We start from the raw sequence: 18,200 nt of genomic DNA on the forward strand, positions 1-18,200 counted from the left end.
AGCCATAATCCTTTTATTCATACAAATGTTTATCTGCACTGAGAGTAAGAAAAACATCAAAATGTAATATTTACTATAACACTGAAAAAAACTTTGGTGCAAATGCATGTGGCAGTACACTGAGCTGAAAAGTTGGACATACTGGTTCAACCAGTCGTCATTGACAAGTGAGTGAAGTAGTAGCAATCACTATACTATTGCATATGATACTGATTACTATATAGTATTAGCTTCATGACTATATTTGAAGAGGCATTGTTTTTGCAAAAAGTACAGTTTCTTTACATACACCGGTCATGTTCCTGTTTATTTGTTTTTTTAGAAAGTTAGAACAAAATCACAGTAGAAAGCACTTTATAGACACAATTAAAATTAAATTCCATTTAAATAAGCTTAACCTCAGTATAATGATGTTGCTAGAATTTATGTTTCAAACATGCATTCTTTGAATATAAATGTTTCAGGTTTGTAGGATGTTTGCTTGTGAAAAAAATTGTTTTTGGGGAAAAACAAAATGAAGAGATAATAATCAAGTTTATTTGTACAGCACATTTCAGCAACACGACTATTCAAAGGGCTTTGCATAATAAAAACACAAAAATACAAAGTCAGAGAAGACGCCACACTGTAAGCCAGTAAATATTGCACTTTGTCAAGTGCCATCATTACACATCAAAATGTTGGTCAGTGTTTCATTTATTATAGCTTTAAAGCAATGCTACATAGGTGGGATTTTAGTCTAGGGTTAGAGGAACTCAGTGTTTCAGCTGTTTTGCAGTTTTCTGGAAGTTTGTTTTACTTTTGCGGTGCATAGAAGTTGAATGCTGCTTCTCCATGTTTGGTTCTGGTTCTGTGGGTGCAGGGCACATTTAGAAGACCTATGTGGTCTGGAAGTTTGCTACAACATATCTTTAATAAATAATGGTTATAAGCTGTTCAGTGATTTATAAGTTTATAAATACAATATTTTCAAGTCCATTCTCTGAGCTACAGGGACCCAGTGAGGACTTAAGAATTGCCGCGATGTGCTATATGTTCCTGGTTTTACTGAATCCTGTCTAATAGACTTCTTTTAGTCAGACCTGTCAAGACACTGTTACAGTAATCAATACGATTGGATGATTACTTATCATATTAGTCCTCTAATCCTGGAAATGTTCTTCAGGTGATAGAAAGATGACTTTGTAACTGTCTGTATGTGGCTGTGATAATACCTAACAGATTTCATAGGACCCTGCATGTGCTTGAATGTCATTGGTTTTGAGGTTTGAGTGAGACATATGGTCTGTTATTTTTATGTCTATTTTTTGTTCTCACTTTTTTATTAAACATTTGCACTCAGAAATAAAGCAAATAAATTTGTGCCACTCTGAGGAATATTGCTGTGGGTGATAGGTCAGTAAACATAAAATGATTAAATACCGACATTACATATCAAATCTTGGATTCGGCATGAATAGCAACAAAGGGGTCCTCGTCTAAGTTGCTGATCTTGAAGTGGGCGTGCCCATCATCACTAACAAGAATCTGCTTTCCAGTGCAGTTGTTGCCTTCCTTCTGACCAGAAATAACATCACAGTATGTGCCACCTGACATACCAGTGTTAAGGGTCACATTAAGAGTCCTAAAGGCAAAGACAGGGTGACATTAGAGCAACTGTAATATAATATGTAGTGTAGTATAACATTTTGTACATTTCTTTGTCTTTCCTTCATCATTTCAGAATGGTAATGCATCTCAAATCAGAATATAAGTGAAAAGTTACTTTATTTCAGTAACTCTATTAGTGACATGTTTCAAGTGTTCATTACAGTTCCTTTGGATGAATATGGCTTACAGCTAATGAAAACCAAAAACTGAAATGATTTGAGGAAAAGGCTTTTTCAAGTCAAAGTAATGCCTGACTGATAATTTTATGGATCCACTTTCAATCCAATTCTTTTATTTATATATACATATACTGTTCTGTGAAGGAGTGGAAAAGCATAATTTCAGTCCTTACCAGTCATCATTGTTAAAAACTATAAAACCACGATCACCACGTCCAAAGGCTACCTGGTTGCTCTGATTATCCCACCAGTTGGTTTGAGGCTGTCCATTGACCACATTACGGAAAATTACCATATTTCTTCAAAGCAGAAACATATACATATAATTATTTACCATGTAAAACTTTCTTTGTATCATCTGTAAAAGTAAGCCAAATTTGGTCATGTTTTGTTGAAAGGTTGGCAGCTTCCGTTAAGAACTTACGTGATCTGACGCCATCTGTGCTCACACACCCATCCGTCTCCACATGTCTGATCTGGGTTAACAGAAACAGACTTGGTGGATCCATTAGTGTTGCTTGGAGGGCCCATCCAATCATTCTGATCCTATTGGTTTTGAAAAATAGGTAAAACATAAAAGCCTCTGGAAAACTCTTGATAGTTATAAAGGTTGGCAGACATTACTTTTCCATTCACAAAGTTTCTGTTCCAGCGGTAGCTAGACATAACCCTGGTCACTCCATAGGGGTGAGCAAGCATGTATCCGACTGCCATCTTGTAGATTCTGGAGTCCCAGAAAGTTATGATGGATGAGCCACCTGCCCCATGACCTCTCTGGTTATCATGGTTATCAACAAAGACAACAGCATTGCCATCAGACATGAAGCTCCACCCTTCTCCCCAGGTCCTGGAAACAAGATATAGAAACATTATAGACGATGAAAACGATTAAAAAAAAAAACAAAAACAAAAAAACGTTCTTAAAACAATACCATAAAAGTTTTATTCATATTACTGCTATAAACTATTTCAAGAGATATTTATTACTACTGTTTACTGCTGTTAGGTGTGAGGTGTTACAAGCTTTCCTCCATTTCCACAATTCCAATAACCTTGCACCTTCAGGTGAAGGTGGCAAATTAATGCCTATAAACACATGCACAAATACACAATTTATTTGAATGACAGTTACAAATACAGGTTCTTATTTCCACATCATGGCCCATCTACCTTAATGCTGAATGCATTCTTGATTGATCATACAATTAGGATTTCATCTTAAGATGATCCTTTCCTGCATGTGCCAGAACTTAATTGCTCTAGTCCTTAGCAGAAAGTGCTCATTTGCATAGCAAAACATATTTGTTCATCATCACAGCTGATTGGCTTAAGAAGGAGTTGTACATCAATGCCATTTCAGAATCAAGAAAATAGTATTTAAAAGTTCATAAGTGGACATCAGGGTTTTTAATGCTGGCACATCTTCTGAAATAAACATACCTTGTGTAAAACAGTTTCTCTTCATCCCACTTTCTAAAGACTTTTCCTAATTTTGCACCATATTTGAACTCTGTCACTCTGCCCAGATGGACATACTCAGTGTAAGAGATGGCCTCACCTCCCAAATCAATAACCTAGGGCCAAGGGAAAAAGAAAAATTAACATGTACACCAGAAACGGTTCAGTCTGACTACACCAAGTCACAAATACAACAAAACATTTAGATTTTCACTTAAGAAATATATTTTTGCTTATTTTGCTAAAACAAATACAAAACTCTAGGACACATCTGTTACAACCTCATGGAGTCAGTAATTTTTAGGGATGGATCATAAATTTCATGTTTTTATATTTTGATAAATGTTTTAGCCATCCCATAATTGTTTCTATGTGTATATCTGCTTTCTGAATTTTGCATGTATTTTTGTTTCCCCTCATTTTCTCATGGTTCTTATTGCAGCCTGTTTTATGTCTTATTTGTTTATTTTAAACAAATAATATTGGTAGAGCTTACCCAGTCACATTGAAGAGTGAAGCTTTCATAAAAGTATCTTTTTTATGGCAGCAGTATTTAAGATGCTAACCATTTGCATGCACTTTATCACAATTTGAACTCACTTCATCTTGTGTTTGCACTCAAGACCTCAGGCTGCTGTCTCTTTGAAGATCTGATAAACTGAGTCAGTGATACCCTTATGTCCTAAGGAGTGTTTTTAAATGTGACAGTGAATCTTTCTTCCTAGCAACCTTTTATATTACACTGCTTGTTTTTTATGTCACTCTAGCATACTCTAGTGTACTAGTGCACTAGTATTTAATTTATTTGAAACATTTAAGTTTGTCAAAATAAGATTAAATCTATGAGGAGGCAACTACTTTACACTACTTAATAGCCACAGTACAAAACACAATATATACTATATGACATTATTAGACATTTTAAATATCTCTTCATTTATGAAAAAAAAAATCCATTACATAAATTTTACCTCCTGATAGATGAAAGGTTTGGAATCCCTGGGAAACCACGTTGTGTTGAGGTTCTGAAGACGACCGTAAACATTTTCCAGGTCACCTGGCCACATGTGCTTGCAGGCATCCACTCGGAATCCAGCTACACCTAAATCAATTAGCTTGTTCATGTACTCAGCCACTTTGCCTCTGACGTAGTCTTTCTCCAAATTAAGGTCCAAAAGACTGACCAGATGGCAGTCTCGCACCTAAGACAACCAGTGCTTATGTTATCATTCCATCAAAAAGAACCTAATTAGTGTTAAAATAATATGGAATTGATCAACTTTATTGTATTAATGAAAGGCTAATAAATGTTCTGTATTTTAAAGTAAAATGTTCAAGCAGTTGTGATAGTGACTAATATCCTGTCCTACACAACAAGATATTAGTCACTTTAAGTAAATAGATAGTTAAAGGGGATACTTTAAATAGTTTTTAATTGAAAAATGATTTAGAATGTTTTACCTGAAAAATATCTCCATAGTTTTCTATGTCACCACTGTTCGTTCTGCATTTGTTCACATTGAAGTCCCAAGCAGAGTACGGGACGCTTGGAAAGTCCTTTTTGCTGGCACTGAACCAGCTTCCACATGAGGAGTGGTTTCCCTCTCCACCACCACTTCCACACATATGGTTGATGACAGCGTCCACATAAATATTAACCTGTTGGCAATATGTTTGTACAACAAATTGTGGCAATTTCTAAAAATATCTTTCAACATGATTATACCTACTGAGGTTAACTACTTACAATTCTTTAATTCTGAAGTGCCAAAACTCAGAAAATGGTAAAAATTCAATAACAATGTGGAAAATAACGCAACTGAAAGCTTTTGGTACTTATTTGCTGTTTTCATAATGGCTTAGGATCTATAAGAAGGTGCTGCTTAAAATTTGCCTCTTTTCCAAAATTACCCCAACATTGTTGCATCTGATGATCATGTCTTTAAATTCCTCCTCACTGCCTGATCTGGAGCATAAATTGTAGTTGATTGGTTGGTATCTTTGCCACCAGGGCCGCCATGGCTGGTCCAGAACAATGTGTTCATTTGGAGGAGAAATCTGAGTGATAGACCCAAAATATAGTAATTGCGGTATGTGTATTTGACATTTTTTTATATTGAGGACACAAAGTCATATTAAAAATATATAGGCTGGGAAAAATATGGCAGAGAAAATGAAAATTTTCATCAAGGAACAACATTAGCATAATAAGCTTAATACTTAAAACTGATATAGTTTAGTCAATTACACAAACTGAAGCGTTTAGTGAAACCATTATAAACAGTTACTTCAGATCACATACTGTTATTCAGCTCAACTCACCTGAACACCACCAAAACCTTTTGGAGCTAGAAAGCGTTCACACTCGGCAGCAATGTCAGACCAGCGCCACTCAAACAGGTGAACGATTGTTGTCCTTCCATGCTTAAAATGGGGGTTGTGCTGTGTGAGGCTGAGCCCAAACAGGGTTATTAAAATGAACAGCTTCATGCTACTGTAAAAAGAGAGAGAGTGTATTCCATCTTCTGCCAACATATACCAGTAACAAAAATAACAAAAGTAACCCTAATTTTACATTAAACATTTTGCTTAACCTAGTTCTAACTGTAGTATATTCAGACACACTTCATAGGTCTTACCAGTTAGAGCACACTTGTTTAGACTGGCCCCATGTGTGTTTGATCACTTCTTTCAACGGCAGAAGGATGTCGTAACATACATCAAACAAAAGTCTTAAAAAGCAAATAAAAAGCCAAAGCAGGTCTGCAATTCAAATATAACCTATTGCCCCTGTGAAAAATAGTAATCAAAGGAAAACATTAACTAAAATTAGCTGATTTACTCTTGGTCTGAATTCTGCATTCTGTCCTTTATAATTTACCAACTTGTTTTTAAAAAGCTGACTTTTGTCATACATTTAAAATGCTAATTTAGTGTAGATTTGCTTTAAAACAAGGCAGTGTCTACTGAAATATTCAAAAGAATGACGCATTTGCTTATTTGTTTTTCTACATAAACTACACACCAGAGCCGAGTGAGGACACTATAAGTCTTTTTCATTGTTTCTTGTTGACATTCCAGTAAGTCTAATTTTCTTTACAGAAACTGTGATTTCAGCATGTGACCTATGTACCAGTTATAAAGCATTTAGCTTTCAGTCCTTTGTGAGGTGTGATTAGAGAATACTGGACTATCTAGTGAGTCATTTTAAGAGGAAGGCCCCTGTGGTTCTGTATAGCAGTAAAACAACTCCCCTGATAACCTGATGACTGAACATAGTCATGAGACAAGTTGCTGACATATCTAAGCAATCCTCATTTCAAAGGAATAGCTTTATTGTTCTACAGTCACTCAGGCAAAGAATAATTGTCACCAAGCATAAATGAGTCCTTCAATGATCTTCATTGCTCATGCATGGTATAAACTTGATTTCAAGATTTGGATTTCTATGTATAATTTACACTTTAGGCATTGTTTACCTGATAATTTATTTTAAACACTGGGGGTCACACTTGTCAGGGTCTGGTGTAGGCAATCTGTGCATCATGACACAATCACAGCATGTAGCCTTACAATCTCATTGGATCTTCGACATGTATATGATATTCTAGATATGACCATTCAGTCTCCCGCAAACACAAAATGTGAACTCTATCAAAGTCATTGAAGAGCTTAATATGCATTTTAATGTGTCATCAAGGCATCATGAGTGTCATAACATGTATGATTTTAAACAGCTATAAAAAGATGAAAACAATCCATATTAAGGTTTTCATGCAACTTTATTTGGAGTTAACAGTTTACAGCTTGGAATCAGCGTGAATAGCAATGAAAGGATCTTCCTCTGTATTGCTGATGTAGAAGTGGGCGCGGCCATCGCTTCCAACCTTGATCTGCTTTCCGGTGCACCCACTTCCTTGCTTCTGGCCCGAAATGACGTCACAGTAGGTTCCACCGGGCAAACCAGTGTTCAGGGTTACATCTAGGGCCCTGTAGTTTAAAAATGGGGGACATATTATTTTAAGCAATGTTCAAACTGATTCACTTTTAAAGAAGAAGACAATGATCTAAAAAACTAAAGTAAAAGTTTTTCGTCTCATAAAAAGCTTACCAGTCATCATTGTTAAAAACTATGAAACCACGGTTACCGCGTCCAAAGGCAACCTGGTTGCTCTGGTTGTCCCACCAGTTGGCATGAGGCTGTCCATTGACCACATTACGGAAAATTACCATGTTCCTTGAAAGAACAGAGTTTTAATCCATTTGATTGTCAGATATCTAATCATGCTATGAAACGTAACGTGTTCTGTGAACCCACTTGATCTGGCGCCATCTATGCTCACACACCCATCCGTCTCCACAGGTCTGGTCAGGGTTGATTGGAACAGGCTTGGTGGATCCATCACCATTACTGGGAGGGCCAATCCAATCATTCTCATCCTATAATCATCGACACTTTTTCTCAACAAGTCTAAACATGTTTCAAATATGTTATATCATGTTTTTAATTTTCTAAACAAAACAAAGGCAGACCTTTCCATTCACAATGTTACGGTTCCAGCGGTAGCTTGACATCACTCTGGTCTGTCCATAAGGATGAGCCAGCATGTAGGCCACAGCCATCTTGTGGAGTCTAGAGTCCCAGAAGGTAACAATGGAGGCACCACCAGCACCGTGACCTCTCTGGTTGTCGTGATTGTCAACAAAGACAACAGCATTGCCATCAGGCATGAATCCCCAGCCTTCTCCCCAGTTCCTGGACAGATGAACACATCATATCTATACTGGGGAATCCATTGATGAAATACATGCAGAAATAATTTAACATTAATGTCAAAATTATTTATTGATTTTGAGTGTGACATACAAATTTAATCACTGATATTTTGATGTTGTTCAGTAACTTTTAGACACCACAAAATCTGCCAACATACTTGGTGTAAGAAAGCTTCTCCCCATTCCATTTTCTGAAGACAGTTCCCAGTTTGGCACCATATTTGAATTCAGTCACTCTTCCCAGATGGAAATACTCCTTCGCTGAGATGGCCTCACCTCCAAGATCAATTACCTATGTGTGATAGTCTTACATAAATCCAATGGAGGAATAGTAAAGCTGTCTGGCTATTAGAAAGGATATTTTTATGTGAAATTTGTGTAGTTTTCTAGTTTACCTCCTGGAAGATAAAAGGCCTGGCACCACTTGGGAACCATTTGGTGTTAAGGTTGTTGAGACGACGGTAGATGGTATCCACATCACCAGGCCACATGTGCTTGCTAGCATCCACTCTAAATCCAGCCACACCCATGTTAATAAGCTTGTTCATGAAGTCAGCCACTTTGCCCCTGACGTATTCTTTCTCAAGGGCAAGATCCAGCAGACCAACCAGACGACAGTCGCGCACCTACAAGTAAGCAACCAGTCACAATAAAACAGATGGAAATAATAATGCTGATTGAAGAATCATATATATATATATATATATATATATATATATATATATATATATATATATATATATATATATATATATATATATATATATATATATATATATATATATATATATATATATATATATATATATATAATTTTTTTTATTTATTTATTTATTTTCGGCACTAATTACCTGATAGGGATCGCTGTAGTTCTCAATTTCACCACTACCAGTCTTGCATTTATTGTCATTGAAGTCCCAAGCAGTGTATGGGACGCTTGGAAAGTCCTTTTTGCTGGCACTGAACCAGCTGCCACAAGAAGAATGGGTTCCCTCTCCCCCACCAGATCCGCACATGTGGTTGATGACAGCATCCACATAGATGTTGACCTGTGAGTAGACACAAGTGTTATGAAACCCTTAGCCCACTACTCTTTGATCAAAGCCCCTGTAGTCAAGCATGCTACCTTACACACAGACCATAAAGAAGAGTATTTTACCCCAACATTGTTGCATCTGGTGATCATGTCCCTGAGTTCAGCCTCACTGCCAGATCTTGAGCACAGATTATAACTAATTGGCTGGTATCTCTGCCACCAGGGCCTCCAGGGATTGTTCACAATAATGTGTTCATTTGGTGGAGAAATCTGTGCAACACAATAGACAAATATTAAGTTATCACTTGTAACTTGTCACATTAAAACACAAACTCTCAAAGAAATAGTTACTTTCTAAAGTAGCATTTAAGGGAGGTGTTTTGAGCAGCTTCAGTTTAGTCAAACAACTGGTAGCTGTATTACCAAATGCTTGAGAATATTTATATTGGTTGAAGTGCAAGTGAGAAATTTGTTTGAAGACATGTAATGCTAAATTCTCGAACTGATATAAATCAATGTGTTTTATAAAGACTCACATGGGTGACATGGAAATAAACTGTCTCATGTTATGACATTCAGTAATAACCAGATAGATCCAAATTTAAATTGAAACATTTTAACAATCCATAGTTGGACTCAAATCTAAATCTGTAAAATCTACAGAGAAAACCCATTTTGGCCGCTTGTATCCGCGATCTTGTTCTTTCGGTCATGACCCAAAGCTCATGACCATAGATGAGGGTGGGAACGTAGATCGACCGGTAAATCGAGAGCTTCGCTTTTTGGCTCAGCTCTCTCTTCACCACGACGGACCGGTACAGCGCCCGCTTGACGGCAGACGCTGCGCCAATCCGCCTGTCGATCTCCGGCTCCCTTTTTCCCTCATTCGTGAACAAGATCCACAGATACTTGAACTCCTTTACTTGGGGCAGGACACCCTCCACCCCCGACCCGGAGAAGGCACTCTACCCTTTTCCGGCTCAAGACCATGGCCTCAGATTTGGAGGCACTGATCGCCATCCCAGCCGCGCATACAGAATTCTGCATACAGAATTCAGCCAAACAAATTCTTCCTATTTATCATTTTCAAAGCTGTAGTGATAGACAGATGGCTGAATATGGCAAATTCACCAAGTTAACTGTAAAAGTGAAAAAGATGAAGTTAAACATCCTGGAGTAAAATCAAAAGGACTAAACATACTACCCTAACACATGAGCACTGTTATGATCAGATTAAAAAATATATATTTTTGCACTTTCTTCTAATGGACAAAATATTGGGTCAAATACATGATGCATTATATGTCCAGAAATTATGCAGATGTCATACTAGTATAAGTGCACTAATTATATGTTGGACAAGATTGCAAGCTAGCAGAGAACTTGACTAAGTCATAATGTAATGAATCCGAAAAAGCAATGGATTATAGGAACTCAAAGCTAATCATGGCCCCATACTTCACTTGGTTGTGTTTGCAAAATTCTCTTGAAAAGCACTGGCCACATCAACAAAGATAGTTGGACATTTAAAGCACATCAAGCACCTGTCATTGCCAAGGTATCTGTAAATGACATTAATTTAAATAACTTTGTTGAATTTATTTAGTATTCAAGCCTGTGCTGTAAAAAATAAAATAAAAAATTCAGGTGGTTGGGTTGAGTCTTAGACAAAGGCAAAAACTTGATCTTAAATGACTTTGATGGGGATCAGTGATAAAGAAATCTTTGTCAGAAAATTGTGACTACTTTATGTCCTGCAATATAATTAAGCTCATCATTTACAGACATTAGTTCAAGCAGACATACCTGAACACCCCCGAAGCCATTAGGACCCAAGAAGCGCTCACACTCTGCAGCGATATCAGCCCAGCGCCATTCAAACAGATGGACAATAGAAGTCCTTCCGCTTTTGAGCTGGGAATTGTGCTGAGCAAGGCTCAGGCCAAACAGAGCGACCAGAATGAGAAACTTCATGTCTTTCCCTAATGAGAGAAAAAACTGCAGTCACACTGCCTTTTTTGTGTGTATTTATAGCAGTTTAGCTCATGCCTGGAAAACACGGAGATAAGGAATTATCGCTGTTGTGGTTAAACAAGTGCTTCTTTCTCACAACTTGGTGACATAAGTCTTTTTTTTAGGATGTTTAAACAAAATACGTTAGTATTTGTGTAGGGTTGTATAAGCACAATTTTTCCCTCCTATGTGGCTTAAGTGTGAATGTGCTTGAGGTTATAGTAACTATCAAATTTTCTGTCATGCTTGGCAGTTATGTTGTTTCATATTTTTTATGTTTCTTTTGAATTTCATTAACAGTCACTTGGCACAGTAAGAAAAAGGCCTTGTTTTGAAATGCCCCATTGTGCTTTCTCACAAGCAAATTTTAGGTAGCAAATATAAATCCTTATAAAGCCAGTGGAGATATGCAGGAAGGTCAACATTATTTTTATATAAAAAGTAATTGTTGACAACTTTTGACATATTTTTGACATATATTAAATTGTATTTTAAGAGGAAGATAAACAACAACAGTTCCATCAATGCAGACCTGCTAAAACTTATTGAGTGAAACTGGAATACCTTAACATCTCAGTAAAGCCTCTTCTTCTTTGCCTATATTCACATATATTGCTGTAGTCTGGTTTGCACTGTGAAGTGGTTAGCCTAAAGAAATGTAGTTAGACCCCTTGGTTTGCAAATGGTGGAGCACTTTTGTATTGACAGACATTTATAAAGATATTTTATTGAATGTGTGGTCTGAAACCTGCATGTTTCATCTAAAATTTTACATAATTCCATGCATATGGAACAGCATTATTTTGAGCTCAACAATGTGGTTTGTTTTCTGAAGTTGTGTGCTGATATAGTATTTTAGTCTCGAATGTCTTGTTTTCATTAGTTGTGTGAAGAAAATGATCATAATTAACAGAGAAATCTTAAAATCAGCCTACTGTCCGTAAGTCGTCTAAATTTTCTCAGTGATTTGAATTTCTGAAATAAATAAATCCTTCAATAATATCATTTATGAAATACGATTGTATTTCTATGTATGTATGTATGTATGTATGTATGTATGTATGTATGTATGTATGTATGTATGTATGTATGTATGTATGTATGTATGTATGTATGTATGTATGTATGTATGTATGTATGTATGTATGTATGTATGTATGTATGTATGTATGTATGTATGTATGTATGTATGTATGTATGTATGTATGTATGTATGTATGTATGTATATGCATATTGGCGTGTGTGTATGTGCGTGTTCATATCTGTGTGTCTATCTGGCTGGTCACTGTTCAAAATATGTACATTTGCTAAATGGATCGTTCTTCATTCCCAACAGTGAAATTTATGTGCAGGAGTTTAGTTGCAAGTTAGGTAATCTGACTTGTTTGCTTTGTATCCAGAGAAAACAAGTAGAGTTGTGTAAATTAGGCAGGAAGCTGAAAACGTTATGCAAAGAAAAATGTTGCATAATACCCACAACACTGACCTTGAACGAATGCAGGCATTAACTCATGGGAGGCCTCCAGGAGAGGCACTTATTTATTTATTTCAATTCAATTTATTTATAGTTTATTGTAGCTTTACAGTCATAGGTTTTCTCAAAAGACTTAACAAATATAAGTAAGCTGACATTGCAGCTTCATTGCATAAAATAAGCTTGTAAATTCCAGAATGACAATGCTTTTCCTTTTTCTGTGTTGAAGCTTTTATTAAAAGATTTGCTTCATCCCATCTGCTTCCTCTTAGAGCCCACTCCAGCCACTGTGACCACCTCCCACAGAGAGCATGCCAAGCTAACATCTGACCTACCTTTCTGAGTTTCGTTCTGGGTCACTGCCGCCAGTGAGTCTACAGGTCATGCATGTGTAAAGTAAAACACAAGGTTTAGACACAGCTGTGTCTGTGTGGACAATGTGTGGTGACACAAGAGGTCTAGCGAAGAAAAAAAAAATCTGCAATTGGGGGGCAGATTTTACGCCAGGTTTCGGATATGCCATGCAAACTTGTTTGTTTCATAGATCATGCAGAAATAACATTTCAGTCTTCTAGAAGGAAGACTGAAATGTTATTTTTGACATTTTCATGGAAATGTTTTTACAACATTTATTTTAAACAGGAAATGTTTACACTTTTTTTCATGTGGTTATTACTATCAAATTAACTTTATAAACAGATGTTATCAAATATTTACATACACTGTGCTATTGGCAAAATTCCCAGTTTTGGGGGAGCAATAAACAAGACATTTTATGAAATTAATTCCTGAGGGGCTCATAAAAAGTTTTCTCCCTCTTTCTCTCCTGCTTTGTTTAGATTTACCTTGTGTGGTTTTCAATTTTCTTTTCTATTTTCAACCACCAATGTCAACTATGGCATAAAGGTGACCGTGGTTGACCTATAATTACATCTAACAGAATGTATTTACCCCTATGATCCAATCAACGTAGCTTCACGAGAAATAGAAGTTCAAAGTAAGTTCCAAAACTATAAAGGAAATACCCTCAAAAACAATCAAGCAGCTTCACATCTTTAATGTTCCCACAATTTCAAGTAATAGTGACAGGACCTGTGCAGTTCTCAACTCTTATAAAGCCATCTGACCTAGGGTAGCAAAATACATTTCATAAATGGTTTAACCACTGGAGGGAGCAAGAGACCATAAACCAATTTAAAAGACATTTCAATTATTCTTTCTTTGGACATCAGGGAACCTTACCCCTTTAAAACTTCCCTAAAACACACTTTATCTACTACTTTAAAATACATATTCATCATTCACTAGAACAATGTTTTGTTTTTGTTCTTTTTCCAATCTTGACTTTTTAAGACATTTATGGTTTTATGGTTTTTTTCATCTAGCACATTTGTTCTTAAGTGAGAAAAGGTTTCAGTGGGAAACTACATAGTTGAAAGGTCGCTTCATCAGACAGAAACAGATACTAAGAAGTATTAAAATATTACCATAATAAATAATTCATGCAAAACTGTTAAATATTTCACTGTTAAGAAATTAAGCTGTATATTCAACAACAAGAGTTCAACCATGAACACCTGAACGCCACCGAAGCCATTGGGACCCAAGAAGCGCTCACACTCTGCAGCAATGTCGGCCCACCGCCACTCAAACAGGTCGACGATGGCCATCCTTCACTGCTTGAGCTGGGGGTTGTGCTGAGCACGGCTCAGCCAGAACAGAACAAGTAGAAGGAAAAACTTCATGCTTAACCAAAATGAGAGAGAAAACTGCACTCGTGTTCTGCATTGCTGTGTGTACACATAAAGAATTTTATCATGCTGCTAAATAAATTCTAAAACACAAATTATCAATTTTATGGTTCTTTCTCACCGTTTAGGAATGCTACTCCTATGCACTACTAGGGAACCTTGGTAAAGCTATGTAAAGAGCTTTCAAATAAGTTAATCTTTACTTGCTGTAGCAAAAACAGATTGACAAGTTTACATCCAAGTACTTCTTATCTTCTTCTGACTAAAGCTGCATTTTCTCTGCTACATTTTTTTTTACAATGTTGGAGCCAACAAAGAAGTATATTTCCCTGTTAGAATATCCAGAGTCCAAGATCGTCTCATGCTCTCTCTTCTGTTCACTTTAATCGTAGAGGCTTTTAAGAGACCATTAAAGATGGTTGTGTTTCTGTATTGATTTTGCCATTGGTTTTAGATTGATATCCTGCTGAACAATACATGAACATCCCATTCTTAATTTTTGTAAAGACTCCCTGGACTGTTGGAAGAGAAATAGGCCTTCTGTGTCGCAAATCTTCCATCGTATTTAACAGTAGATCTGAGAAGTTGTTCAAAGTCTTCCTCACACCAAACTTACTGAAGTCACAATGGAACTTGGTTCTATCTGATTTAGGACATGGTTCCAGTTAAATTCCCAGTATCGTCTGGCAAACTCAGAGACAAATTACAGTCCCCGTCCCAGTACAATGGGCCTTTGTGTTTCGTAATAACACAGGGAAGCAATAATTCATGAAGTACTGAAAAAAATAATAATAAACCACATTATCGTGACACCAAGTAAAATATAAAGTTGTAAAACTTGAGTTTTTACATTACCCTGCAAAGGTGTGTTCAGATACAGATTACCTGACTAAACTTGAAACTAAACTTGCAATAGGCTACTATTATATACAAAAATCATTCCTAACTCATTTAAAAACATTTAGTATAGTATAGTTTTACACATCACCATCCTCAAATGATCAAAATGCTGACATTTACTTTTGTGTTGTTCTTGCTTTTCCGCATAGCTAATATCTTTGTCTTTCCCTAGTATTGATCTGAATGTACTTGGGAACAATAGGTCTCATCTAATATTCAGCAATATTGGGCTATTTGGCAGTTGCATCTTTTTTGTGTGTGTGCATTGCAGATGTTTGTTGCACTTGTGGCACTTTAAAAGAATCTCAAGGGAATGCCCCCTTTTTAAAATCAGACTATCGATGTTTTATGTCACAGAAATTGTCATAAAAACTCCCCGAGTAAAAAACCTGTGGGATCCGAATGACCCCATCTCTTAAGACAGTGGAAGGGTTAAAATCTGTGAACAATCCAGCTTCTTTTTTTTTTTTATGAATTGTACTAAAACCAATGTTGCTTCCAGGACTAAGTTGCAATTGTCCACTTTGTGGAGGAGTGTGAACTCCTCTAGCTATTTATTTCTTTACACCTATTTACAATGCATTTGGTGTACTATAAGGAGAGGTAATTATTGTCCTTATGACATATTGCACTTTGTGGGAGGACATGTCAGCGGTAGGTTCTGACTAATTCACATTTCCTCTTAGGCCCACAAAAATTCCAGTCAAAGTAAAGTATTTTTTTGTATGGACAACACAAAACATTTCTCCAGAGGTGATGAAGGGTTTGAAGGGACAAAGCTTTCTTTCTAAAACAAGTGAAGCAAGAGGAAGCTGGTCATTCAATTCCCACACTTCATTCTGTCATGGGAAAGTGAATAAGGAATGGTAGTGGGAGGAGTTGAAGGTTGCAAAGTATAAGTGGGATTAAAAAATGGAAAAGAATGATGTCAGCAGGTTGAAAGACACAGAAGACATAAAGAGGCGACTATGGTGAGAGGAGACTAGCCTTGCATAGGAAATGCTGAAAATGAGAGGAGAGTGGTGAGATTAAGCTGAGTATATATGCTGTTCATACTAGCATTCACATAGTTGTAGGTCAAAAGGAACATTAAGTAAAGTGAAAACAGAGTCCAAAGAATGGTATTATGTCTCCAGTTCATATAGGTGTGTGAAAGTAGACAAGCACATACTTTGGACAGTTTTGAATACGTCACAATATTTAGCACTGTTCTCTCAATTATTGGCTCCCAAACAGTTATTGTGGGTATTATTACTGCAAAATCCCATTATGAAAAGCATTATGAAATTCAATTATGCTGAATTTAAGCAAAATTCTCAGAAAATGATTTTATTCCTTCTGGTAATTTTGCTTGATTTGTCCACTTCATTTTTCATTCTACCCTTGGACCAGTTTTAGAGCAGGCAGATTTGGTTGGTCTGTACAAGTTATGGCTTTGTACAGTGATCGCATTGACTGATGTCTAAATAAGGTCTACTCTAGCTTTAATATTGAAATCAGGGCTGTTCCTCAGTGGACTCACTTCCCTTTCCTTTTTTTTTTAACCCAGATATGTTGTGCAGATGTTGGAGAAAGCTTTCCATCGTACTGCAAAGAATAACAGCAGTAGCGGAAGTCCCCAAGGAGATGTTTCTTCTCCAACTTGCACAAACGTGCACACAGTCAGACACGTGCACACACGTCTGGGAACGCGCTCACCCAGCTGCAGACTGAATCTTGAATACCAGATTTTTTTTAGATTTTTTGACCAAATCAGTTATTCTCCCATTTATTTCTCACACATGCATCTGGTCTAATGGTGAAGATCAAAGACTTGAACACTTCCATTTTGTTGCAGATGTTAATATGTGCTGCCCAGCATTGTTTCCTGATATTACTGGTCGGAAAACAGGATGGACTCTAGAGAGAATCCTATCCAAGGAATACTTGTCAGATTGTCTTAACTCTTAAAGTTTTAAGACAATAGTAGTTTTATTTACAAATGATTGCAGCTGGAAATAATGAAAATTTAATCTGGGGCATTTTTCCATTTATATTACCAATACAGGTTTGAGCCTCAATCTCAGTGACATGTTGTCACTTGTATATACCAACATAGAATCAACAATTAAATGGCATGAGACGTCTTTGCTGATTAATTTACAAACAGGTGATCATTTGTATGTAAGAAAATAAGGAAAAATAAACAAAAGCTGCTGGCAACACCTGCAACAATGAATAAGTCGACAAATTGCTGGTATTTAATGTTGTACTCAAATAGGCATGGTAATATTTGGTTTCTATGAAAGTCAAATGTGGGAGGGAACTGGCTGTGTGGATTTAAAAAAAGCAAAGGATATAATAAAACAAAACACACACACACACACACGCACACCCCCACCCCCACGCACCCAAACTAAATCTAAAAATGGGAAAAATATCAAACTCTGGTAATAGAGAAAAAAACAGCAGTGAGAAGAGTGGACCACCAAAGGAACTAGCAAAGAGACTGAACTTCTGTTCATAACTTCTGGACTGTCATTTTCAAAAATTGTCTCTCACACAAGTAAGGAGTACAGATAAAAAAATGTGGGAATATTAACTTTTAAATCCTGAACAGAAAATTTTTTTGTCATTCCAGTCCTTTTGTGTTTTGAAAATTATAATTTGAAAAAATGGACTTCAGTTAGCTGTGAGAATAATTTTCTACAATATAAAAGGTAGAGATATGATTTAATTTAATATTGACCTGGCACTTATAATGCTTTTAAATAATTGCAAGCAAGGTAGTGCAAATGATTTTAATTTTTATTTGTTTCTACTTTTTATTTTTTTAATGAAATGTACAGTTGCAATAAGCGCAAAAAATAACATTGTCTGTACAGCTCAGAGCTTTGCAAGGACTTAGTTTTTGACTTGATAAACCAAGTAAAAGATTTTACTTTTTTCTCTCTGTGCCATGTAATTGGGCTGTGACGCCATC

The 18,200-nt window shown here is 36.4% G+C and overlaps 2 protein-coding genes across 2 annotated transcripts; both read right to left on the reverse strand.

Annotated features, from left to right (window-relative positions):
• Positions 1 to 515: 515 nt before the first annotated feature.
• On the reverse strand, positions 516 to 5,980 carry LOC122840850 (alpha-amylase-like). Its single transcript, XM_044133597.1, has 10 exons — positions 5,927 to 5,980; positions 5,610 to 5,781; positions 5,199 to 5,345; positions 4,749 to 4,946; positions 4,259 to 4,489; positions 3,270 to 3,403; positions 2,454 to 2,676; positions 2,254 to 2,375; positions 2,003 to 2,128; positions 516 to 1,624 (listed from the first exon to the last, which is right to left on the reverse strand). The coding sequence occupies exons 2-10, from the start codon at positions 5,775 to 5,777 to the stop codon at positions 1,435 to 1,437; spliced, it is 1,539 nt and encodes a 512-aa protein (XP_043989532.1). The 5' UTR covers positions 5,778 to 5,781; positions 5,927 to 5,980; the 3' UTR covers positions 516 to 1,434.
• A 1,070-nt stretch (positions 5,981 to 7,050) lies between these two features.
• LOC122840849 (alpha-amylase) lies at positions 7,051 to 11,101 on the reverse strand. The gene is made up of 9 exons (XM_044133596.1): positions 10,906 to 11,101; positions 9,223 to 9,369; positions 8,915 to 9,112; positions 8,459 to 8,689; positions 8,222 to 8,355; positions 7,821 to 8,043; positions 7,606 to 7,727; positions 7,399 to 7,524; positions 7,051 to 7,277 (listed from the first exon to the last, which is right to left on the reverse strand). The coding sequence occupies exons 1-9, from the start codon at positions 11,071 to 11,073 to the stop codon at positions 7,088 to 7,090; spliced, it is 1,539 nt and encodes a 512-aa protein (XP_043989531.1). The 5' UTR covers positions 11,074 to 11,101; the 3' UTR covers positions 7,051 to 7,087.
• Positions 11,102 to 18,200: the final 7,099 nt, after the last annotated feature.

This window comes from Gambusia affinis, linkage group LG12, assembly GCF_019740435.1.
Source record: "Gambusia affinis linkage group LG12, SWU_Gaff_1.0, whole genome shotgun sequence".
Taxonomy (NCBI): domain Eukaryota; kingdom Metazoa; phylum Chordata; class Actinopteri; order Cyprinodontiformes; family Poeciliidae; genus Gambusia; species Gambusia affinis.

What these genes read in the sequence shown, in the direction of transcription:
- LOC122840850 (XM_044133597.1), bottom strand. Translation starts at nt 5,777, where the DNA reads ATGAAGCTGTTCATTTTAATAACCCTGTTTGGGCTCAGCCTCACACAG. An exon ending in ACTATGGAGATATTTTTCAG is followed by an intron (nt 4,490 to 4,748) that starts GTAAAACATTCT and finishes TGGTTGTCTTAG; the next exon opens with GTGCGAGACTGCCATCTGGT. An exon ending in AACCTTTCATCTATCAGGAG is followed by an intron (nt 3,404 to 4,258) that starts GTAAAATTTATG and finishes CCTTGGCCCTAG; the next exon opens with GTTATTGATTTGGGAGGTGA.
- LOC122840849 (XM_044133596.1), bottom strand. Translation starts at nt 11,073, where the DNA reads ATGAAGTTTCTCATTCTGGTCGCTCTGTTTGGCCTGAGCCTTGCTCAG. An exon ending in ATGGCTTCGGGGGTGTTCAG is followed by an intron (nt 9,370 to 10,905) that starts GTATGTCTGCTT and finishes TGTGTTGCACAG; the next exon opens with ATTTCTCCACCAAATGAACA. An exon ending in CATAGATGGCGCCAGATCAA is followed by an intron (nt 7,525 to 7,605) that starts GTGGGTTCACAG and finishes TGTTCTTTCAAG; the next exon opens with GAACATGGTAATTTTCCGTA.